The sequence below is a fragment of the Strix aluco genome, chromosome 2, assembly GCF_031877795.1.
Source record: "Strix aluco isolate bStrAlu1 chromosome 2, bStrAlu1.hap1, whole genome shotgun sequence".
Classification (NCBI taxonomy): Eukaryota; Metazoa; Chordata; class Aves; order Strigiformes; family Strigidae; genus Strix; species Strix aluco.
In genome coordinates, this window is record NC_133932.1 from 77551432 (window position 1) to 77577329 (window position 25898).

Sequence of the window (25898 nt, forward strand, 5' to 3'; positions counted from 1 at the left end):
CACTGTATATTTGCTCCTGTTTTTCAGATGCGTGGAGGATAATGAGATTTCTAACATGTATTTGTTTTATAATGTCTCCTTGGCCAGTTTTACTGTCTGTTTTTTTTCTTAGATTGAGCTAAAATGGTTCGGCTGTCTTATTTCTGGTCACTGAATACTCAACAGGTCTTGCTAGTTGGGATTTTCTACTGTTGTCCTTAGATGAAACTTTTATACAAAAAAGAATGAAGTCTTTTTCAGACGTACACTATAGGTGGAGGAAATTAAATTAGGATGCTTTGGGGAGGGATTTCTAAAAACATCTTATTTAAGGTCACATCAGTTTTACTAGTGATTGCAGGAGGGATAAAATTCCATGCAACTGCTTTTAAAAATGTTATCCATGAAAGAGGAAGGAGCTGATATCTTCATTTTGTGAAAGAGCATGCATCCTCAGAGAGGTGCCTACAATTCACAGGTGATGCCCCGAGGAACTGAATGAAGCTGAGATGGAGCGTTAGGGCAGAGTAGCAGCTTTGATTGTCTAGGTTCCCTTAAACTGTTTTTTCTCCTACCCTACAGTAAAAAACAATATAAATATAGCCTTCATAAGCTATTGAAATGATGTACTGTAGAATTTCCTCCTTGAATATCTTCCTGTCTACCAGCATACCTAGTCTGCTGTTATTCATTGTCAGATTGGGCAACCACTTCCCACACACAGTCACCACCACGGGTTCTTATAGAACTTCGGTCTTCTTCTTCCGTCTCTTAAAACTCTGCTGGGACGAGGAGGTTCATCCCTTTGTTAAATATTTGTGCTGTTGGTTGAAAATTTAGGATGAAAGAGTTACACTGCAACTGGAAATACGGAAACGCATTGTTGTGTAGGACAAATAGAATATTCTGCTGTAGGTTTGAAAATCCCTTACAAGATATTTTTTAGCACTTTCAACATGATCTTTTTTTCTTCATGGACTGTGTTAGCCTGTGTTTTCCTATAAGGTTTTTGTCTTGATCTTCTCTGTTCTATTCTTGATAATATAAATATCACACTGGAAATGCTCCATTTAGGTCAGACAATCTCTTATAATCCATATTTCCCAAATATGCACACAATTCTAAGGTCTCTGTACATTTCCAGGGCCCTCAGCTTTTCTTCTGTTTAGCTGAATCATTAATACATGTTTTCATTAGCTCCTACATCTTTTCTTTTAGTGCATTTTTTCTGCCTCCACACATTTTCATGCTTTTGAGACAGCTGCTACTAGCTGACGAGACTCAAGATTTGATGAAATAATCTCTCATGGTAAAGTTTACAGTCATGCTACTTATTTAACTCTTGGGTAAAGTATCATGATGGTCACTCTAGATATGGAAATGTTACTATGTGAATACGTTCTGTGGTTTCATTCTTCCATACTTCTTTCATCTTACAAAGCAGATACGTTTTTTATTAATTAAGCAAATTAGTTGACGCCTTGATGCATGCTAGCTTTGCTGTTTCACGACTGCACTTAAAATGAATTAGAGTGCTCTGTCTATGACTATTGGGAAAGTTGATGCAACAAGTGAATAGTTTTGACTGACAGTGTATGAAAGTCAATGCTGAATTTACATGCCTTGTGTCAAGATTTGCATACTTCCTTTTCTCTCTAACAAAGGGATCCATTACTACCTTGATTTTAATAGTCATTCCCAATGTAATATATGGCTGAATGAAAATCCAAATACATAATATCTGTACTGAAAACCTGCCTTAAATTTGTCTTTTTAATATGATAATCCTTAAAGTGTTCATTAAATTTTAAATGTAAGAATTTGTGTGAATTTCTGAATATTTGGTTTCTGGACTGTCGCTTTTACTGTATGGTTTTAAAGGCATCTACATACATAATGTATTTTAAAACAGGAAGTAACAGTCCTATAAAAAGATGGCTCATTTTCAAAGGAATAAGTTAATATAAATTATAGAGTTTCTTCGGTTTAACGTTTTTTATGTTACACAGTTTTGTCATAACATTTACTGTAGCAGTCATTTACTATGACTGTACCTTAAATCAGAGACGTTTCATTGGAAAGACTGAGATGGTGGCAGGCCCATTTTCACAGCATTTGTCGATCTTAAAACCAAGGCCAATTTTTTAGTCTTGGTTTCTAGATCTGAAAAGTGAGTATTATTACAGTTTGATTCTCTGATAGGGAAAAGCACAACTATGGCGGTGTCCTACTTCAAGGCTCCAGCCTGAAGCTCTGCCCGTTCTGCTGAGGATGGGAGCCCAGGGATCTGAGAAAAGTTGCATCCTTGAAAATACACTCTACAGAGAAGGAGAGGTGGGAGTTGTTGACTGTGCTGCAGAGCTTCCAGGTAGTGGTTTGCAAGGTGTGAACAATTCACAGCTCAGGATTTCCTTGATTCTCATCAACTGCAGTAAATTTTGTAAAGTTGCCACACACAAAAAAACCCAGTGATTCTAATACAGAGTGTATATTAACACTACAGCTGTGTAATTGTAAAAAGGAAAAATCAGACAGTATTTATGCACATAAAGCCAGCTTATGAGCTCCGCTGACATTTTGGATCCCTATTTGCTAAGTTACTTGGGAACATATAACTGAGGAGTATTTTAATTGAAAAAGTATTAAGGAAAAGCAAATATAAATGCTAGTCTGCCTAAATATCCATAAACATGCACACCTAAAGTAATTTTGAAGAATCGTTTGTCTCTGTTTACACCATGGACTTGTTCACAAATGTAAAACAGATTTATCTTTTTAAAGCATAAAATATTACATCAGGGACCACAAGCACTATTACATGTAAGACACTAATGTTATGGCTAAGGATGAACTGCCATGCTCCCATTTAGCCTGTGCAGTCAGTACATATGCCAGCATTCCTACATTCATATTGGTAAGCTAACACTTCTGACTAGTGAACAGATTTCTAAAATAGTTGCAAACAGTTCATCTAAGTCCATCAACAATTTTTCTGAAAGTTGGCTGGCTTTCCATCTTTCCATTCGAAGTCTGTAGAACAAATTGCACTGATCTTAGCACTTATATGTGCAATGTTTCTTTATCTCCTTATTGGTGGTTTTATGCGTATGGTCTCTGTACATAGTCTTTTCTCATATGTAAAAGTTTTATCTTCTCATAAGGAAACAGATTTTCAAAATTGAGAATTAGTAACATCACTACTGTATGTTTGAAGTCACTACGTAGAATCATAGAATCATAGAATCATTCAGGTTGGAAAAGACCCTTTGGTTCATCAAGTCCAACCATCAGCCCTACTCTACAACACTTAACAAGGGTTGAAATCTTGTGTTCAGACTGGCAGTGTGTTTTTTCTGCTGTTGTAAATCAGTGCTCTGCACAGTTTCTGCTTTGCCATCTTTTCCACAGCTCAGTCACAGGAAAATGGTACTGGGGTTTGAGGTTTCAGCAGAGGAGCAGAGCATTGACATGTTTCATTTTTCTTCTTTTCCTCCCTATTTCTGCTGGCTGGCAAACTGGCTGATGTGAATTGGTTTGGGAGAGTAAAATAGACCAGATCGCTCACTCAGAGACAAGCAAAAAACCCCATGAAGCCATTCAGGATTTGATCTTTTTGTTGATTTCAGTCCTGTCTGCCAGCTGCTTCCCAAAAGTGCTAACAACTTTGTCCTTGCATTTCTGGGTGATTTTTATTCCCTTCTAGTTTCACCAAAGCAACAGTGTAAGACAGCTGGAAAATCCTGACTGCATGCAGTGTTTTACAAATGCTTTGATACTGAAAGAGAAGACATAAATGAAAATCTGACTGGTCAGTGGGAATATGCAAGCATTGCAGGAACATTTGGCTTCATGATTTTATCAGTGAAGGCGAGCAGGGACAGAAACAGGTTTGATAAAATTTCTATAGCCTAAGTGAGAGGTCATTTCTTCATGGACATAACATTCACAAAACCATCTTAAGGAAGGCTACCTTTCAGTGTTCAGCGCAACAAATACAGTTAAATTAGACAGCAGCACCTGCTAGAAGGCTGCTTAGTTTTGCCGGGAAATAGAAAAGTCAATCCTTTTGCCTGCTCACCGGGAGGTTATCAGCCTGCTCCCTCCGCTGCCTGGTGTTCCAGATGTGCCCGAGGCGCACGATCGACATCTAGTGGCCACTGTAAAGTGAGGAAAAGGAGCCTGTTGCTGGCTGGCACCTGAGGCATTTTTTGGGTGACAATATGTAGTATTTTAAGCTTTTAATAACAACGCATGCCCTTTTACTTGCCTGAATAATTCCTGAATAAAAAGAAAAAATTATAAAATCAAAATTTTGTCATTTTTTTTTACATAAAGTGGCCCTCCTGTAGATTTTCTTCCTCAGCCACTTCACAGGAGACACAAGAAAACTGAGAGAACCCTGACGTGGTAAGTCAGGGTAGTCAATAAACATAGATTCCACAGTCAATGGCATACCTAACCTTAGTTTTAATTTTTTGTTTCTCACTTTGAATAGCTACAAATCACATCACACAAAGATATGAATAAAAGACAATACCCCAACACCATGCATTCTCTTTCTCTAATAATATGGATTTTGAATTGAGAAGCAAGAGCATAACACAGAGGTAGAAGGAAAGGGTTCTGTTTCCAGGTTTATTGAATTTTCCATGTGACTTTTTAGCTCTCCTCCTTTAATTCTGTGGTTATAAAGTTACAGCATTATTCAGTGTACTCCCTTTTTTGTTATGTCCATTCACAGAATGAGCTGATTATAGCAAGAGCTGATGTCACAGAGAGACAGAAACAAGCAGAAAATCCTGTGTGTTTACAAAATACGCATAAATATAAAATACAGTGTGTAAAATAGCATTCCTGCATAGCGATACTGTTGTTCTTCTGTCAACTATGGGTCCTTTTTTTAAATAAAAACCTTGTATATTTCTCAGGTATTTAAAAGTTTTGGCAGAATAGATTTTTGGCAGGATAGGTGTCTTCACTCTCCTGTGGAAAATCATTACCTACGTGCTCTGGCTCTTTTAATTCTTTTTTTCCTGGTACTCTATTGTACTTCCTGGTATATCTGTGTAGTGTGGAAGAGCCGGGTGACCTTGCTCCCTGATTAAGCATGGAAACCAGTAGAATTTTCTTTTATTATAATTATTTAGGTGTTGAAACAACTGTTTCCTCCATGTCCCTTCAGACTGATGCTCCTAGATGGTAGATCTGAAAGAAACATATTGAAGAAGACATAAGACCCCTGCATTTCCATGGTGAATGCCCATTTACCTTAACATGCATTATTAGTAGGGATACAGTTTGTCTCTGATTGCTGTCTTTTCTTCTATACAGTATGAAGTAAGTGAAAATGTTGCATAAGTTTAACAAGATTCAGTCTCTTTTCCCATACTTCACAAAATCTTTCATTTTCTGGACTTCTTTTTCTTTTCTTTTTGGTAATGACCATGTGCAGTTGTAAAACATTTCCAAAGCTAGAAGTGTTTATTGGTTGCATAAAAGCAGTCTTTTGAGACTGATACGGATTATGATACTGATTTATTTAGTTTTAATTTGTGTACTGAGAAATGTTTTTCCTTCTTGTTTTGATTAACCATCAGAGTGGTTAAAGGACTTGTTTTACTGTTACATCAAAATGTGGAATTTATTACACAGGTTCAAATAAAAGCACTGAAAAAAAAATTTCAAAGTGTATTCCTTTACCTCCATTGTCATCAGAAAGTTCCTTCTAAATGACTTTAATCTTTCTTGCCACCAAGTTTTAGCCATCTACTGAAACAAATAGGAAAATTATAAATATTTTCTAGATGTTTTTATTTGCTAAGATTTAACAGTATTCTGGGTACAGGTGTTGAAATCTTATTCCCAAATTCAGCAAGTTACCCATGCCAATGTGCCTAAACTGATGAGTAATGTCATTATAATCATATGTTTAACCCTCGTCATGGTTCAAAACTTTTTCATGACTGAAATGTCTCGCTGATGCCTGTAGTTAGATTGCATGAATCTTGACCTAAATGTTCAAGACATTGACTGTATTTTGAAATATATGGGGCCTGTTGTTTATCTAAATAGTCAGGTTCTGCAGGTTTTCAAGCCCTCGTTCCCCTGCCACCCATATTCCTGCTTTTCTTACACAAACTACAGGAGGTCCTGTGTTCTCATGTTCCCTAACCATGGGACTCCTAGCACTATGTGGTCAGGACTTAAGCCCTCTGAACTAGTACAGGAAGACACTATGTCACTGATAGACAGAATACTGAAACCTGTGGAAAAGGAGAATTTTGCCATTTGATCTAAGGGGCATAAGTTAGGTTTCATACACGGAAGCATCACCATGTCTGATGATGTATCCCACCATCACTTAAAATTTTGATACTTCCTCTCCCTCTGTATGGCTTTGAACATAGTGAGAAGAATAGAGCATGGTGCTGTGAAAGGAAGAGTCTTTTTAATAACTTACACATGGCTTTAGGAAGATGTAGTCAGATATTAAAGAAATTCTCAGAACAAAAAAAATTGGTTGCTGATTGTCTTTAAATGTAATTTAGAAGAGCAAAAATATGCAGTAAGGCAGATGTTAACACTAAGAACTACTCTCCTTTTTGAAAGCAAAACGTTTCATGGTGTTGGATCCCTTACTGTCATGCTTTTATTTTGTATCCAGTATTTACAGAGATAGTTAACAGCATGGCTCCTGGCATCAGTATTGAAAGCTTTATTACATTGTAGTCACATATGTTAAGTAAGAATGTATATTCCTAGTGGTGATTGCTTTCTAATAGCCTTAAGAACACCTGCACCAGTCATATGCAAGACATATTTTTACTTTAGTGTCACAGACAAACACATATTATTTTAATTGGTTTAACTGTGCATTTTTGTCCATTCACAGTATTGCTTTACTGTGGCAGATGGCCCAGTGTATGTGTTATAAATACTTTGCATGACATCCCCTCTATTTTACTAATCTTCACTGTGACTTTCCCATTGGTAATGACTAATGACAGCTTCCTAGCCAGCAACTTTTAATAGATTCCTCTTTTCCCTTAATCTCTGCCTGTCCTCAACAGCACTGTTTTGTTCAATAATTTAATCAGTTCAGCAACAGTATAATATTAGATAATTGAACCATTGCTTTATGAATTCTTGAAATACAGAATACCCATGAAATAATCACTGATGGATATTTCAGTACTGATAGAGACCACTCTCTTTTCTGACGAAATAGAAAGGGCTTTGCTCTCATGCTTGAATGTTTTTTCTTTCCTCTTAATTTCTGTCCCCCTGAGAACCATATGGAGTAAATAGGAAGGAATCCAATAACCAGAAAAATTAACAAAGGATTAACATTTTTGCCTACGCACCATGACCTTGTTAACCATTCAACACCTACATATCAAAGGGGTGAGTTTATATGGAAAAAAATCCATTCATCCCTGTCTCCTCTTATCAGTGAAGATTTATCTGCAAAAGGGACTCCCTAAGGCAAAAACAGTTCATCCCATCTGTGTTAGCAGGCAAAAGGATGTAGATGCTGCAAATTCAGTGGGAGAATAATAGTGCAGAGCTCCTTATAGGCTAGTGTGAGTTTTTGGAAAACTCCTGGACCCAGGAATTTCTGACTAGAGCTGCTCCTTTCTTTGTGAACAGGATCAGATAGTCGCTTGCTATCTGTGTTGCTAGCAGCTTCTGTGTTTTGCTAAAGGCAGTACTCCTCACGCTCCCTTTCTTTTATCCAAGGTGTTTTGTGAAACGAAGCAGTACTGGAGTGGAGCTAGCAGGTGGCTGTAGGACAATTCTGTGATTTCACAGCAGTTTGTGAGATTTCACAGTTTAATTTCACAGTTTAATTGTGTTCCTCTCAGAACAAAAAAAATGCTTCAGACAAGAATGCCGTACGAACCCTAACCACAGTCTGTATTTCAGAGCTTTCATTGCAGAGATAAGGGGGAAGGAGGAGCTGTCTGAAGCATATTATCACTCAGACATTAGGATGAGTTTGGATCTTAAGTTTAAAAGTAGTAACTTTGTAGCTTTTATTCAAAAGTGGTTTCTGCACACATAAACCCCTCATAACTTTTCTTTCATCTTCTCCCCACCTCCCCAGAGTGATAGAGAAAGTTCAGCTTAAAAATGCTTTAACATTTTTTAAAGCAACACATGTATGTTAATGCAGCTACCCTGGCTACCTGCCTGAAAACTGTTCAGTAGCTTATTGTAGGTGCCTAACTGCACATGCTAGTGTCAGGCACCTTCTCGGTGTATTGCTGCGTACTCAGTGTTGCTGGTACTAATAGTAATGCCTTTTGCCTACCAAATGTTGATCCTGATAGTTTTAATTAAATCTGCTTTTTCTTACGAATGCTGCTGAAGTCACATGATGGGACAAAATCTGCCTTTGGAGACATTTGCATACTGGCAGTGAACCCATCTAAGGGATTATGCATGTGTGCCCAGGGAGAGAAGGGAGTCAGTCTGATCTGATACAAAACCAATTGATATTCAGTTGCAAAAGGAAGAAACATGGAATTGCATCTGAAAAACTTCTCTTTGAAGGAGGAGAGGAGAGCTGATACACTTTAGAGAAAAGGAAAATGGAATAGATAAAAGATTATTGTTTGCTGATAGTGAGAACTTTCAGAAAGACTTAATGCCAAACATTTTCATTTTTCCTCTTACAGGCACAAGCATATTTACTGTTTACGAAGCTGCTTCTCAGGAAGGCTGGGTGTTCCTTATGTACCGAGCAATCGACAGTTTTCCCCGATGGCGTTCATATTTCTATTTCATCACCTTAATTTTCTTTCTGGCCTGGCTCGTTAAGGTACTGAAAAATGTGTTCTTTTAAACCTGTCTGAAATGTAGATCATATTAGAATGAATTTCTTCTCTTTTCTGCTTGCTGAGCTTTGTGTCAGCCATTCTTTCTTGTTCTTTTTTCAGAATGTTTTCATTGCAGTCATCATTGAGACATTTGCAGAAATTAGAGTACAGTTCCAGCAGATGTGGGGGTCCAGGAGCAGTACTACTTCAACTGCCACCACCCAGGTGAAACAGCTGAGATGCTGAGATTCTCTGGGGGCTTGACTGGGTTTAGTTCATGAATGAATAATAAGCCAAAAATTCCTATTAATTATTATTTTATCTGATTTATTTGACTTTGCATGTTACTACATATATTTTAAGTTGGTATATGAATTTTCATGTAAAATTAAATTCTATGTTATATTATCCAACTAGGCTTTCTTAAAAAAAGAGTATTAGAGAAGACTGTAATATGGTTCTCTGTATTGCTGGGTATGTTATCACTGTTTTAATTCTCTTTTAATGAAGTAGGATAATGTTTTTTTATCATGTCATTGGTGGGTTTGGAATTAGGGTTGCTATTGAATATCACTTTCTGTGCTAAGGAAGAAAAGCTGAAACTGCAAGCTGTAGCTGTAAGAAGAGAGGTCAGAGGTTAGCTGAAGTGTTTGGGGAAGCTGGTCCTGGAGCTGAGAAGGGCATGTTGAGACCAAGGCGGAGTGAGGTGCTGAGGCAATGAAAGAGCCATGCTAATAATTGGGTAGCCACAGAAAGTGAAACCCTGAATGTGAAATAATGGGTAGGAAGAAGCCATGATAGGAAGGGCGCTATGTGTGGGCTGGGTAGTGTGAAAGACCCCGTATGAAAAACAAGGGCTAACGGGTTGAGATTTAAATTTTCCCACACATTATTGTAACTGTCATATTATGTATCCTGAATGTACAAAAGGTCAGGCTTTTTCAGGCTAGTGCAGTTTGCCATCTGTAAGAGGGACCGGTACCGGCTTCCTGCAAAAAGCCCTTAGGAAGACAGATACGAGAAACACACCCATGAGGGAAATTTTTCTAACCTCTGTAGCTAGAGTTTATTTCTTTTCTTAAGCCAGAGGATTTACGTGTTTCAGAATTATTTATGAAATATTTTCTGATATTCCTCTGGATATTCCCGTAACTGTATGGAACTCTAGTCCTTTTGTGCCTGCTGCTACATTTTTCACCTCAAATAGACTTTGTGGCAATAATTTCTACTTTATATATGTCTTTGTCAAAGCAGACTTGTTGATATCAATTTAAAATCTAACAAAAAAAGGGACTTTTCCACATGACACATACTTAGCCTGAGGAACATAATGTTTGTTTCATCTCTGATGGGACCAATTCCTGAGCCATATAGGCTTAACCGACATACTCTAAACTAAAAGCTGGAACAGAGAGATCAATGTAGGGAAACTCAAGAAGCAGCCGACATTAAGGAATTTCAAGGATAAAAGAAATTCCCAAAATAATGTCATCATGCCAGAGAATATGAACATGTTGAATATAAATTGCATCACGCAAAATAAAATATCATGTTGGCTGCAGACAAATGCATGGTTACTTTGCTCCTTGAGTCACTGGCATGATGGGACATAAAGGGAGTCCATTTTATTGAACTATAAAAGCGATGTATCTTTTTCTGTATTAAGAAGAGCAGAAAATTTCTTGCAGTTTCTTGTTCAAAGCACCAGACAAAGTTAAAAACCTTGCTTGTTTTGGGCATGAAATAACCTTGAGAAAAAGCAACAATATCTTTCTTCATTTGCCCACTTCATAAATCATTAAACTGGTCCCGAAACTTAGTCCTATAGAAAAGAGAATGAGTGTCAGAGAGTCAAAGTCAAGGAAGCGGTCTCTGGAGAAGGGTAAAAGGAGGTTCTTGTAAAGCACTTTATCACTGCATATTAAAGCATGGTACAAAGAAGAATAACTCAGTGCTGCGCTGAGTTGGCAACTCTTCCTGGTGCAGAGATGCTACATAAGGACTCAGCAGCATTACAACCATATTTGTGTGACACTGTCCCCAGTCTAATGAGCACTTCTCTCAGGATGGCCTTTAAGCTTCAACCATGCTGCTGTGGCTGTGTTCTCAAGGTGCTGGGTGCTGGGTATCAAGGAAAAGGTAGGAGTGAGGTGGGAACTTTGCCACACTTCGTTACATAGTATATGCAGATGCCCAGGTGGCAATTCAAAATGCTAGAGCCATTCATTTTCTTTCAAGGATATTTTCAAGGACAGTGTTAATCACGTCCAGGCATGGTTTCTCACTGTCCATTAGCAGTCTGCATCTTTTTATGTCCTAATTTCCAAGGGGGAAAAAAAAAAGCCCGAATGCCTACACCTGTGCTTCCAGAGATTGTTGGTAAAATGTGAATACCACTGTGGTCAAGAGAGCCTTTTCCATTGACATCATTAGAGCCAGAATATCATTCAGCTGTTTGCAGGAATTATAAACTCTGGATAACAGTACAGAAGGACTGTACAGCTACTCCTGATATGCATCAGTGCAACAAAAATAAAGTCTGATCCTTGGAGTAAAATAATTTTGCCGGTAAAAAAGATGAGGTTGTCTATTATTTCCCAATGCACCATGAAGCTTATTTTGTGGTCACAATGTATTTGTGTTTCCTCAGGATAAGCTTACCTTAGTAAAGAATTTATTCTGAACAGGTACCACCATCTAATGATACTGATCAGAGATTCATTGAATCGGTTTCTACATTAGGACTAATAGAGACACATTGTGTTTGTTGTTATCTGAGTAAAATTCAGAATCTATTAATGTTGGAAAAAGAGCACATTGCTTTTTTTCTGTAGCAGTAAGAACCATTTCCCTCTTATTTTAAACTAGCGATCATCAAAATGTATGCAGATCCTTAAGGGGAATGTATTAGATTTCACTTGTATTTATTGGCACGTAAAACATTTCTGACAATTTTCCCTTTCAAGATGTTTCATGAAGATGCTGCTGGAGGTTGGCAGCTTGTGGCTGTTGATGTGAATAAACCCCAGGGCAGAGCTCCTGCATGTCTACAGGTATGACATTACTTTTTAATAAATCAGTGTGTGTAACCAGCAACACTCAAATGTTGATATAAGGAGACTCTGTTGAGCAATAGCTGCAAGAGTTTTAGTCATAAATTTCTTTAAATCCATTGCTTTCTGCAGTGTAGACTTGTTCTTGAAAATTGCAGATCAACAAAAAAAGATATACCACATCCAAAGGGAGAAGATTAGAAAAATGCATTCCTTATAAAGGCCCTGTTTCGTGTGCTCATGAAAGAAAGATTTTAGATTTTGTAAATATAAAGTAACATAAGTAATCATCCTTTATCTCTCAGACTTTATGTACAGACTGATTCCACTCCTAGGTTATTCACAACAGAAATGCTTGGTTATTAACTGCAAATTACAATAACATTATGCCAAGAAGCATGACTAATGATAAACACAGAAGTACCTCATTTCTCTCGTTCCATCTTGAAACTAGTTTCACAGAAGAAGGGGGAAGAGGCATGTAGGTAGTAAGCCATACAGTGTTTGAAACTTCCAGGTTTAATATTCTCACTTGGATATAGGTGAGTTTGTAAAACTCTGTCCTCATTGTTTAAATAAATCCAGACTAAGATAAGTAATATTTTTGTAAATCCTTTTCATTGCAGCACATTGTACAGCAGCTCAAATTTTTATTTGCAACTTAAATAATGTCACTTCTGGGTGAAACAAACCTGCTTCAGAGTAGAAAGCCAAATCTACTGTAGCAATCTGATACCGTGATGTTTGCTGGCAGTTTTGGTTATATTTGGTTTAATGTGTAAACTAAAATACATGTACTTGTGGGCAGCATGTACATTGCTGAACACTAAGCTGGCAAGCACCTTTCATCCCCTCCACAAGCTGTTCATTCTAAAATACCTCTGCTTTGTCAAACCACTGCCATATATTGAATTATGGGATATGTCTTAACTGATAATTCCTCTTCCCAAATTTAATTCTTGATTTTGACAGCAACAGGAACATCATTTATGGTGTTCTCAAGCAACAGTCTCAGGTATGTGGATAAAATGTCGTTGAACTTACAGTGAAAACTCCTCCAGATGACAGTTAAGATAGCATCTGACTTACCTGGTCTGCCTTTGTCTGTATTATTGCATTCTTGCCCCGCTTAGGAATCCTGTGAACACATAGTAAATTGTGTTCCAGGGAACATAAACTTCATGCATCAGTGGCTGCTGGAACTTTTTATAATTGCAACTCAGCTAGCAGTTTTCTTTGCATTCTTCATCCCTTTGTGCAACATCTGCAGGGCTTCCAGTAATCTGTGACCTTGCTGGATGTAAATCCAAGGAAAGCAATCCAAACGAAAGCAATGCGTTAAAATATTATTTTATTAGGATAGTGTCCAAAATAGGCTTTATTCTTATTAAACATAGGCTAAAATACAGCCCAAAGAAAGCAAAATCTCAAAGCCTGGATAAACACATGCACCTTTTTTCATTTTACCATGCATTATTGTTTCAGTTCAATCAATCCAAGGTAAAAAGCAAATAGACTTCATAAGAAATTCATGTGTTTAAAGCCTTTGCAATATATTAAAGGCATTCTTTATGCATTAAGTCCCTAGTGAGAGATGTGATAGTTATTTTCTAACAGTTTGGGTGGGTTTTGTTCCTTAAGAGGAACATGGTACATAAATCTGAATCTAGGTAAGAGTTAATCAGATTGTAGAATATATACCCTGCCTTTAGGACACATTCAATTAATATGCATTCTTCTGACCTTTATTAGCTAAGTACATTGCCATTCAATATCCTGTGAAGGATAGAGTTTTTAGAAAAAGGTAGTGAGGACTCTCTATTGCTCTGTATCATTTTAATTAAAGTTTGCAGTTTGGTTTTATTAATTCCTGTCTGGGCTCTGTAAATAATTATTGCTCCAAATATGAACAGGAACATTATTAAAAGTTCTGTTTCAGCAGTTACATAGGTCTGGTCTGTGCTTTGGTGAAACTGCACTTATTCAGTGTACTGAGTTATTTAGAATTTACTTCCTCAACAAACTATACTGTGCGTCAGGAGAGGAAATATCATAGTGGCTAAGGGAATGGAAAGGGACTCTGGAGATCTGGGTTCAATTTATTGGCCAAGCACAAATTTCCCGTAGGCCTTGAGAAAACGACTTAATAGATATCTTTGCTTTAGTTCACATTCCTTATGGTAGAAAAGTTTATCCCTCCCAGATTTGGCTACTGTAGTGTTTAAATCTACTAACTACTTGAGAGGCACTCCAGGAAGACGGGTTTATGCTATCTAAATTGGCAAATAGATACATCCAGCTCTCTCAAGCAGGGAGTGATGGAGGAAAGAATAATGTGATTTATGTGTGGTGTGTAACATAAAAACGTCTCTAATACAGGTTTTGGAAGACACTTCACATGGACTAGCTGGATCTGTTGTGTTTTACTAGTTCGGCTTCTGTACAGCTATGCTTATTCCCACAGACCAGGTCAGGGGAGGCCTGACAGGTGATGCTAGCCTAGGTAGAACATTGCACTGGCATGTGAAGCAATGCAGATCTGGTATTATTCCTAAGCAAACAATAATTCAGGCGGAGATACCGTACAGGCTCTGTGCAGAGCCTTTGTAACTGTCTCACACAAACATGTCGTCGTTGCACTGAACTGCTCAATTAGGTAAAATGAATGAGCAGGCTAACCATGTCTTTTCACTTTCATCACAGCTCATCCACAAATGGGATTACAAAGGTGTTTCAGAGTCCCATCTAGTGAGTAGTGTGCCTTGGTGTGTCTAAACTGCTGGGCAAGTGAGCACCACTGTGCTTGCCAGGGTATCCCCTCTTGTCTCTTCTGAGAGCCCACCTGCCTTTCCACTGGCTGCATGGCATATGGGCAGAACAGAACCAGCAGGTATATACAGGTCTGGGATCTGCAAGGGGCTCTTGTATACATAGTTAAAAGTAAATAAGACTAAACTATGAGAGATGGGCAAGAAAGATTGGCATTAATCTGGTGTTTTTGAAGAACTTTAACTCAGACATCTAACTAAGTTTTCATTAGTTTCTTAGAAGTGGCTGGAAGATTAGTATCAGTATGGTTTCTGATTTTGACTTGCAAATCTATCCGAATGTGGGGCAGAGAGGCTTTTATTTTGGTATAATGGTTTTATATTTATTGCATTTTTCTTTGAGTGTTCCCAAAGGTGCTTTGTGGTCTTTTGTTACTTATTCTCACTGTTCCCCATGACTGGCATTGATTTTAAATATTGATTTTCTTTTGTCACTGAAAAATAATCTTTGTGTTTTCCATTTCAACATGAACCATTTGGCATGAATGCATGCTGAGGTTCCCGCATTGCCACATTATTTTGCTGTTGTTGATATTACTTTAACACATTGTAGTGTGTTAGAACTTCCTCCCTACCGTGATTTACTCCTACTAGCACAGTAGGAAGCTCTCAGTTCACAAATAAAGAAAAAATGAGCACCAAGTTCCAGAAAAAATCCTTCAAAAAACTTTGAGCATGTATTTACCCCTTTAATCCCATGTTAAAGACATATTGTGTTTCTTATTATTCCTTTCCTATTAATTTTAGAGGTTGTTGATGTTTTTATTGCTCATTCCTTCTCTTTGTCTTCCTGTCCGCAAAGACTTGTAAAATACACATGCTCATTTAAACTTGAACTGGAAAGATTCAACTCACATGTCTTCCGTGAAACTGTGGTTGGTATTACTAACACCAAGTAATGACATCTTCAGTCTTCTCAATACATAGCTTTGTAATAAGCAGAGAAAGTCTGGAGCTGTGATTCCTGTGGGAAACAATGAGCCAGACAGCAATTCCCTGTTCATGCAAATATTTTGGGGTTGTGTGTCCAGCAGATATGAAATGCACAACTGGAGATGGAATGATGTTTAGGGAAAGCTTGGGAACACTGTGTGTGATGTGTCAGCATGGATGGAAGTGGTCACTAACTCACAAACTATATGTGCACTCGTAGTCTGATCGTAAAATCTTCAACAGATTAGAAATGCTATATTCGCTTTTAATCATATGTGCTCCATGGGGAAGAAATAGAAGGTCAGAAAGCTATGATCTGAGCAAGCAAGTGACATTATGATGGTTACAGTGCTCCTGAACATATGATTAATCTTTTTGCCTCAAAAAGAAAGTTAGTCCTTCGTGCTATGTATTATATTTTACAAATTCTGTACAATTACAGAATTTTAGAGAACCTTGAAGAGACAAAATGATCAAAGTAATATCAAAAGACAGAAAACATATGGAAGGTGGAGGAGAGATGGCCAGAGAAGCAGAAATCTAGTGTTTTAGCAGTTTCATAAGGATATATTGAATGAGAGAGAGAGAGAGAGAAATGAGACAAAACAGTACTTAGGGATTTTCACTGCAGGAGTAACAGACAAGGGCGTAAGTGGGTTTTCTCCTTTTCTCTTTCATTGGAAGTAATTATTGGTGAACCAAAAAAGTGTGGTAGTCTATTTTTGTACTAATTTGCCCTTTAGTGTAACTTCAGAATCAAGCAGAAGGTATGCCTACTCAGTCCTATTCTCTTCTTACCTACAGTGTCTTTCATTAAATTAAATACATATATAATACATTTCTTCCAATTAACTTAAATCCTCTGTTACAGTGAAAGAAAAATATTCTTTCAGTTGGCTAAAAGTAAGTTTTGATTTGAATGAGTTTATTGTTTGAGTGTATTATATGAGTTTATTCAGAAGCAGATTAAATTGTTCCAAATCCTGAACTTCTGAGGCTGCCATTAAAAAAAAAAATCTACTTTTTTTTTATATGCCCTTTTCTTGTTTAGAAAGCCTAGAAATTACATCAGTTAACAGAAGCTTGGGTAGTTCAGTGATGTACTTGGCACTGAAACAGTAGTGTAAAACAACCATATTAGTTTTATTGAGGAGACTCTGGAGCAGAGTATGCAAAGTGTAATGTAAAAGCAAGCAGTTAGCTTTGGTGAGATAGAAACGGTGAAAAAAATGAGGTGGAATGGAAGACTGCAGAGAAACTAAACATATTGGCAACAGAATAGCATGCACAATAAAGTCCAACCCCATCCAACCTTCCTATCCTCAGATGCATATGGGAATATAGCAAATGTTGGATATTATGAAAAGGAAAAAAAAAAAAAAAAAGACTTCCAATATTTTCCACTTGTACATAGGGTCTGGGAAGAAATGGTGAAGGTGTGGTGAATGGAAAAAAGAGGTAGAAACTCCAATATCTGGCTAACTCTGAGTGTCTGGTTGGGGATTCACAAAATGATCCGTCATTAAATATGTGCTCAGTTTCAGCTTTATGCTATTTCAGATGAAGAAGGTAAAGCTGTTACCATCCTCTGCTGTCTGCTCGCCCCCTTTTTTCAGGGTCTTTAACCACAGTAACAATGCCAATTGAGGAGGCAGTGAGTTTACTCCAGGGACACGTCAGCTTACTGTCTCATCTGGTAATGTAAACTGGTGTTCACTTCAGTTTATGTTATTAATAGAAGTCATGAGTTCAGACAGCTGAAATTATTATAGTCCGTTTAACTGGAGGAAGGAGGGGACAGGGCAACTATAATGTAAATGAGCTTCTGATGTGGTGTTGAGAACCACTGTCTTTTTCTGGTATGAATTAAAAAAATAATCTATAAAACTGGAGAACCAAACATATTTTGTCCATATACATTTTTTGCATATTTAAATTCACCATTTTTTATTAAAGGGACCTGAAAATTAATAAGCCCCATGATGTAGATATCAGAGAATGCATAAAACTAGCAGACAAACAAGGCATTTGCCGTGTCTCCAAGATCAGCCAGTACCAGAAATAGGCATATATAGATCATCCTTCTCTGAGCTTCTGGATATCCATTTATGCCCTCGTTCTCTGTCTTGGACTCCAGCAATCATTCATTTAGGGACTTTCTGAAGTGGATGTTAAATTTAGGCCATTATATTTAGTATCCATTGATGGATTTATCACCCATCAATTTGTCTAGCCTATTTTTTGAACCCATTTATTGTTTCGGCCTCCAGAACATCTTGTAGGAACAAGTTACATAAAGTAACTATGTAGCATTTTAACTGATTACAATTGAGGAATTAATTTGCTGATTTTCCTGAGATTACTCAGAAATTGCAAAAAACATAATGCAAAGATTATTGGTTGTAATTTTGAGACGGATGCTCCTTTTCAATAAAAAACAATTTGAAACAACAAAACTTGACAATGACAGGATCACAAGCTCTTGTAACATGCAGTCAGTAACAAGAAGAGGGCAGACATGAGTGTCTGAGAACGATAAACACCAAGTATGGTGGTTGATTGATGTTTGTGCTTGTGTATACCAATAGAGTTATCAGTGATGAGGAAACTTCAGAAAGGGAAATAAATGTTGAATATCAGGAAGGACTGTTAAAAAAGATTAGTGTATTTAGTGACGAGGCTGTAATTTGTAAGACAGCTTTCAAATCTCCCATAGGTAACATTCTGACATTAACAAACATTAATTAACATAGTAATTATTAGATGCCTATTGTAATTTTGTCTATGCTTCTACTTCTCTGCTATTGTATACAGGCATCTAAAAGAAAAGTTATTTCAAGGGGATGCAGAACTGCATGCATATTTCCAGTCTGCAAGGCATACAACCAACCTCCCTCCCTCCTTTTCTGTCCTTCCTTCCTTCCTGCCTGCCTGCCTTCCCACTCCCTTCCCTTCCTCCCTTTCTCCCACTTCTTTTCTCCCCTCTTTCTTGCCTGCCTGTCTTCGTTTCTTTTATAACCATTATGCCAAAGCACATATGTTAACAGTGAGTTAGACATAGTTCTTTTATGTTCATAGTTTCTTCTCTGTAGTTCTCCATTTACTTGCTGAGCTGTCAGTTCTTGTTCCTTACAATCAGATTTCTAGCCACAGTTTGTAGCAATTCAGCCACAGAAACTAAACAAAAAAACCCCATGTTGTTGATTTCACTGTTTTGCATTTGAACAAACAGATTTCAGCTTGAACATATAATTTTCCTGCAGACTTAAAGTATCAGAATCCCATCGCAAAGACAAAACGGATAGGTGTTAAACTATGATTAAGCTTATAAAAGGGTAGTGGTTTTCCTTGGCAGTATTCTTTATTAGAGGACAGCCTGCTGCAGCAGAAAACATTGTCACATCAGGCCCTTGGCATCTCTTGGGAGATTTAGGAACAAGTATTTGGAATTTGTCTGAGGCAGTAGGTTTTCAAAAATCTTTGTATGTCAGTTATGGAAGCCTTGGCAGACACTAATAATCAATCAAGATTTGTGAACTTCCCCTTACTTTTGGACAAGCTGAAAGTAACTCCTAACTTTCAGACAAGGTCCCAGAAAAACTTTCTTCACCACAAGTAATAAGTTTTGCGTAAGAAATTTTTATAAATCTTGACCCTCTTTCACACAGGCCTGTACAGTTCACCGATAAATGTCATTAAGTAGTGACATTCAGTTCTTCCAACACCGTGGTCAAATTAATAAACTAAAAATCTTCCATGATAAAAATATGCATCTCGTTTTAAAAGACCACTTCAGCTATGTGTATTTTTTGTTACTCTCAGTCTTTTTGCCGTGATCTGAACAGGCAGAGCAGACCATTTTTCTAGCATTCTTTTCAGCAGTGGACTTCAATACAGCTTGTACTTATAATTTGCACTTGGAAATTTTGGGGCACACTAGTGTCAGTGGATTATAGAAGCTATTCAGTAATGCCACTAAAATTGAAGTTCATCTGAGTTTCCTTTAGAAATTTTTATTTCTGGGGTTAAATATGTCCAGTGTTTCAAATCCCATAAAACTGAAAACAGGTATTTAAATTGTCGTTTAGCTTTTTTGTGTTTAGCACAATTACAGCAATCAAAGCGTTGGAAGCAGCAGCAGCAGCATGACTTCCTTTAGAGCTGTAACTTGGATGACAAATCTGAGCAAAGTGGAAGACTGCAGAGTCTTAGAATAAAACTAGCAGGGATTTTTTTTTTTTCTTCGTGTGAGTTGTTTTCCCTCCAATATTTTCTATATTTCTAGTGTTTTTCAAAGGAAGGTTTCTTTTCACTTGGACTGCAAAGAACATAATGCACTACAACTCTGTATGTTATTAGATTGTTCTTTATATATGTTCTTTCTAGATTTTTGAAACTTTAAAAATAATCACTTTGCAATATCTTTTTGTTACTGTTCGGATTTCTAATCCTTTGGATTCCACAGTAGTCAGTGGAGAGAGTGATTCCCATCATGAATCTGAAGATAATTCAGGGGATGCTGAATTGCCTCTCGTGTTGTCTGTATTTCTTCATTGTCATGGGGAGGCTACATAAACTATGTGACCTTCTCAGCACCTCAGTGAAGTTCCTAAGAGTAAGTGGGATGAGTCTGTGCTAATAAGTATTTAAACAAACAGCGTGTACTAAATTCTGAAATTTTTAAGTGGCTGTTTCATATTCAGATTAAAATTGTTACTTTCAATTATTCATAAATATATCTCACCAAAAAAATCTCTGAAAAAAAGCCTTTGCCTTTTTTTATTGTATTCTTGGTATTCTGAAAACTGTCTCATAATTCTTCTGAGAATCAGTGTGGTCCTGATTCATCTCACGTGTCTTTAAGCCCTTAGCAGGTTTCAGTGGTAGGATCATAGTACACAGAGCCAACAGAAGGAGATGAGCATTGCCAGAGGGCAGCTGAGGATCTGAAACTGGTGTTGCCCATCACTCTACAAACTGCATCAGAGTGCAGGGTGTTTACTTTCCTATTTTATGTGTGCCAGTTCTTTTGGGGTGAATCTCTAAAGCCAGTCTTTACCTCCTCTTTCTCCAGTAGGCTATAATAATCTATATTATATATTTTTGATGTGCAGATTTAAAGCAAAATTAAGTCACACTTCAGCAAGCATGCATACTGAATTTTAAGTATTTTGCATTTATTAAATCCTACTGAATTCAGTAGAAGGTACCTAGAGCTTTGAGAATCAGGTTTTTATATGAGTGATTTCATTGACATAAATGCACTTGTTATACAAGGAGTATTTGCACAGTCAGGTCAAAGTCTACATCCTTTATGTTTTGTGAATTCTTAAAGTGTCAGCTAGAGAGAAGCATCTTCAGCTGACCTACGCATTTTAACAAGTTGAAGGCTGCAGTGCAGTACAGTAAACTCAGATTTTCAAGCTGCTTCTCTCACAATTTTGCTTCCCCTTCCGAGGATTCCCTTTCTTTCCTATACTTGCCTCAGACCTTTGAAAAGAGGGTCTTTGAGGCCCGACAGGAGTGAAGAGAAAATCCTGCAATGTGGCATGTGGAGGAAGGACACTAAGTTTCTTTGTGTTTAATGTATGTGAACCGATAGCACATGTTTGCAACCCTTCTTTGACATAGATGCACTTTAGTTTCTAGCCTGAGATTTAGTTTGGTATTCAGGGTGAGTATTTTGCAATTTGAGTTTGTTTTTTTTTTCTATCTTTTATTTTAGTTCTTCTATACAAAAAAAAAAAAAAATGATGTTCTTGTCTCAGAGCTTTCAGACAATGTACAACACTCAGCTGTCACAGTAAGAGTGTGCATTCCCTTTTATAGACTCGTTATCTTTATTTTTCTAGCTAAAGAAGACCAGGATGGATATCTAGCCCAGAGGCCATCTGACATGGACTGTGGCCTTTCATACATCCTTCTCCAGAACAGATCAATCATGCCCAGTTTACACAGTTCTTGGCCATTTGTCTCTTCTGTGCCCCTGTGGCATCCTTGTGTCCTTCAGGCACGAATATTTCTCTGTGTTTTTTTCAGTTCCGAGTATCCAAAATAATGTGAGGGTTGTGTTACATGGTCTGATGCTGAGATCCTGCATTACATGCTCTCAGGTTTGATAGCAGGGTGAATGAGGTTGTTCAAGGGTGCAAAGACTGTTGTGATGTTAAATGAGGTTTAAGCCCAGAGGGCAACTGAGCACCATGCAGCTGCTCACTCACTTCTTTCCCCCTCAGGGATGGGGAGGAGAAAATAAAACAAAAGGCTCGGAGATCAAGACAAGGACAGGAAGGGATGACTCACCAATCACAGCTGGTGAGTGAACCACCAGAGAAGGTGCCCTGCTGGATCTCCTCTTTGTGAACAGAGAAGGACTGGTGGATGATGTGGTGGTTGGAGGCCGACTAGGGCACAGCGATCATGAAATAATAGAGTTCTCTATTCTTAGGGAGGCCAGGAGAGGGCTAAGCAGAACTGACATCCTGGACTTCAAAAGGGCTGACTTTGTCTTGTTTGGGCACCTGCTTGACAGGATCCCTTGAGAGACGGTCCTGAAGGGTATAGGGGTCCAGGAAGGCTGGACACTCTTTAAGAAGAAAGTCTTAGTGGCACAGGAGCAGGCTGTCCCCAGGTGCTGTAAGAGAAGCCGGCGACAGAGAAGACCCCCCTGGCTGAACAGGGAGCTTTGGCTGCAACTCAGGGAGAAAAGGAAAGTTTACAGCCTTTGGAAGAAAGGGCTAGCCACTCACAATGATTACAAAGATGCTGTGAGGGTATGCAGGGTGGAAATCAGGAGGTCTAAAGCCCAGCTGGAAATTAATCTGGCTTCAGCAGTCAAGGATAACAAGAAATGTTTCTGTAAGTATGTAAGCAGCAAAAGAAAGACCAGGGAGAGCCTCCATCCCCTGCTAGACGCAGGAGGAAACAAGGTAACAAGTGATGAGGAAAAGGCTGAGGTGCTTAATGCCTTCTTTGCCTCAGTCTTTAATAACAAGACTAGTTGTACTGAGGGAATCCAGCCTCCTCAGCCAGAAGACAGAGACTGGGAGAACGACCCCCCCCACAATCCAGGAGGAGACAGTCAGTGACCTACTGCATCACCTAGACATACACAAGTCTATGGAACTGAATGGGATACACCTGAGGGTGCTGAAGGAGCTGGCTGGGGTGCTCACCAAGCCGCTTTCCATCATTTACCAGCAGTCCTGGCTGACCGGGGAGTCCTGACAGGTCGGAAATCGGCCAATGTGATGCCCATCTATAAGAAGGGTCGGAAGGATGATCCAGGAAATTGCAGGCCTGTCAGCTTGACTTCGGTGTCCAGGAAGCTGATGGAGCAGCTCATCCTGAGTACCATCACACAACACATGTGGGACAACCAGATGATCAGGCCCATCAGCATGGGTTTATGAAAGGCAGGTCCTGCTTGACAAACCTGATCTCCTTCTACGACAGGGTGACCTGCTTATTGGATGAGGGAAAGGCTGTGGATGTAGTTTACCTTGACTTTAGTAAGGCCTTTGACACCATTTCCCACAGCATTCTCCTGGAGAAACTGACTGCTCGTGGCTTGGATGGGCACACGCTTTGCTGGGTAGAAAACTGGCTGGATGGCCGGGCCCAAAGAGTTGTGGTGAACAGAATTAAATCCAGTTGGCGGCCGGTCACGAGTGGTGTCCCCCAGGGCTCGGTTTTGGGGCCATTCCTGTTTAACATCTTTATTGATGATCTAGATGAGGGGATCGAGTGCACCCTCAGTAAGTTTGCAGATGACACCAAGTTGGGTGGGAGTGTTGATCGGCTCGAGGGTAGGGAGGCTCTGCAGAGAGATCTGGACAGGCTGGAGCGATGGGCTAAGGCCAACTGTAGGAGTTTCAATAAGGCCAAATGCCAGGTGCTACACTTGGGCCACAACAACCCCCAGCAGCGCTACAGGCTTGGGGAGGAGTGGCTGGAGAGCTGCCAGTCAGAGAGGGACCTGGGGGTGTTGATTGACAGCCGGCTGAACATGAGCCAGCAGTGTGCCCAGGTGGCCAAGAAGGCCAATGGCATCCTGGCTTGTATCAGCAATAGCGTGGCCAGCAGGGACAGGGAAGTGATCTTACCCCTGTACTCGGCACTGGTGAGGCCGCACCTCGATGACTGTGTTCAGTTTTGGGCCCCTCACTACAAAAAGGACATTGAATTACTCGAGCGTGTCCAGAGAAGGGCAACGAAGCTGGTGAAGGGTCTGGAGCTCAAGTTTTATGAGGAGCGGCTGAGGGAACTGGGGTTGTTTAGTCTGGAGAAGAGGAGGCTGAAGGGAGACCTCATCGCCCTCTACAGCTACCTGAAAGGAGGTTGCAGAGAGCTGGGGATGAGTCTCTTTAACCAAGTAACAAATGATAGGCCAAGAGGTAATGGCCTCAAGTTGCACCAGGGAAGGTTTAGACTAGATATTAGGAAGCATTTCTTTACAGAACGGGTTGTTAGGCGTTGGAATGGGCTGCCCAGGGCAGTGGTGGAGTCCCCATCCCTGGAGGTGTTTAAGAGTCGGGTCGACTTAGTGCTGAGGGATATGGTGTAGTTGGGAACTGTTAATGTTGTGTTGATGGTTGGACTGGATGATCTTCAAGGTCTTTTCCAACCTAGACAATTCTGTGATTCTGTGATTTTGTAATTATGGCCATGGGCAAAAGACAGACTCCTTCAGGACTGAAAAAGAACATCAAAAACTAGACAAGTAAAAAACAACACTACCACCACTAATTTACCAATCAAACAGATCAGGACAGTGAGAAATACAACCACATCTTACAAACACCTTCCCCCCACCCCTCCCTTTTTCCCGGGCTCAGCTTTGCTCGTGATTGCCCAGCAGCACAGCAGGGCAGGGGATGGGAGTTGTGGTCAATTCATCACCCGTTGTTTCTGCTGCTCCTTCCTCCTTAGGGGGAGGACTCCTCACACTCTTCCTCTGCTCCAACATGGGGTCCCTCCCATGGGAGACAGTCCTCCACAAAATTCTGCAATGTGAGTCCTTTTCACAGGGCTGCAGTTCTTCGTGAACTGCTCCAGTGTGGGTCCCTCCCATGGGCTGCAGTCCTCCCAGCAACAGACTGCTCCAGCACGAGCTTCCCTCAGAGTCCCGGCCTTCTTCGGGCACAGCCACCTGCTCCAGCGTGGGGTCCTCCACAGGCTGCAGGTGGGCATCTGCTCCACCAGTGACCTCCATGGGCTGCAGGGGCACAGCCTGACCTCTCACCACGGATGCAGGGGAGTCTCTGCTCTGGCGCACCTCCCCGCCCCCGCTCCTCCTTCTTCACTGACCTTGGAGTCTGCATAGGTGTTTCCCTCACTCCTACCTCTGTCTCCACTGCAGGTTCCCCTTCTTAAATATGTTACCACAGAGGCACTACCACCGTCGCTGATGGGCTCAGCCTTGGCCGGCGGTGGGTCCAACTTGAAGCCAGGGGAGCTTGTAGCAGCTTCTCATCAGAGTGAATTCTGTAGCCCCGTCCCCCTCTACCAAAACCCCGACACACAAACCCAGTACATCAGAGGATTGTACGGAACAGAGGGAGCCATGCTTGGGTGTTGTTTTAAGAAGAACTAACTGAAGAGGTCCAAACCAGACCTGTGCAGCCAGCTAGCAATTAAGTAGACTGGCTATGGTGATCAGTTTTTTTAGTTGTTTGTTGGCTTTCGTTCTTTTAACAGAGTAAAAGTACCAGATGGTACCAGAGAATGAATTTTCCTTGGGTGAAAAAGTTTTGAACAAATTCTTTAATAACACAGGGTCAAAAAGCATATAGTACAATATTTAGACACAGAAAACAAACATGCCTGGTTGTTAATGCTAAATATTTTAAAGGAGTGAGTAGAGAGACAGAAAACTAGGGTAGGGTAGAGCAGGGTGTACATTATATAGTACAAGCAAGTATGACTAAGACTAATGGGATAAAATTAAGAAAAGGAGGATTTCTGGCCAACAGTGAACATTGTAGATTCTGTGGAAGTGTTTGCGTGGTAGCAGGGAAATGCCGTCCAATGGCTGCAGCCATTGCCAGGCCAGGCGGGACAAAAGGCTAGAAAATAATTCTGCATTGGTACGGATAAGGATGTGGTGCAATAGATACTTCTTTTACTTTCTCGTAAGATGAGAAAGACAAAAATTAATTATGACTGAAAAACTGGCACTCAACTACGTTGGGTTCTTTCCCCAGCTTTGCCTTTTGTCTACACAAGGAACTTTGATCTTTCCACCTCAGCTCAGTGCAGAACTGTTATATGGGCTTCCTTTT

General features: G+C 39.5%; 1 protein-coding gene across 1 annotated transcript in view; it reads left to right on the forward strand.

The window, feature by feature from the left end:
• The window catches only part of NALCN (sodium leak channel, non-selective), a 250382-nt gene that overhangs the window by 76562 nt on the left and 147922 nt on the right, over positions 1-25898 (forward strand). The window contains exons 9-11 of the mRNA XM_074815367.1: positions 8661-8803; positions 8922-9026; positions 11768-11854. Coding sequence (XP_074671468.1) covers positions 8661-8803; positions 8922-9026; positions 11768-11854 — 335 coding nt within the window. The remainder of the gene's footprint in view (positions 1-8660; positions 8804-8921; positions 9027-11767; positions 11855-25898) is intronic.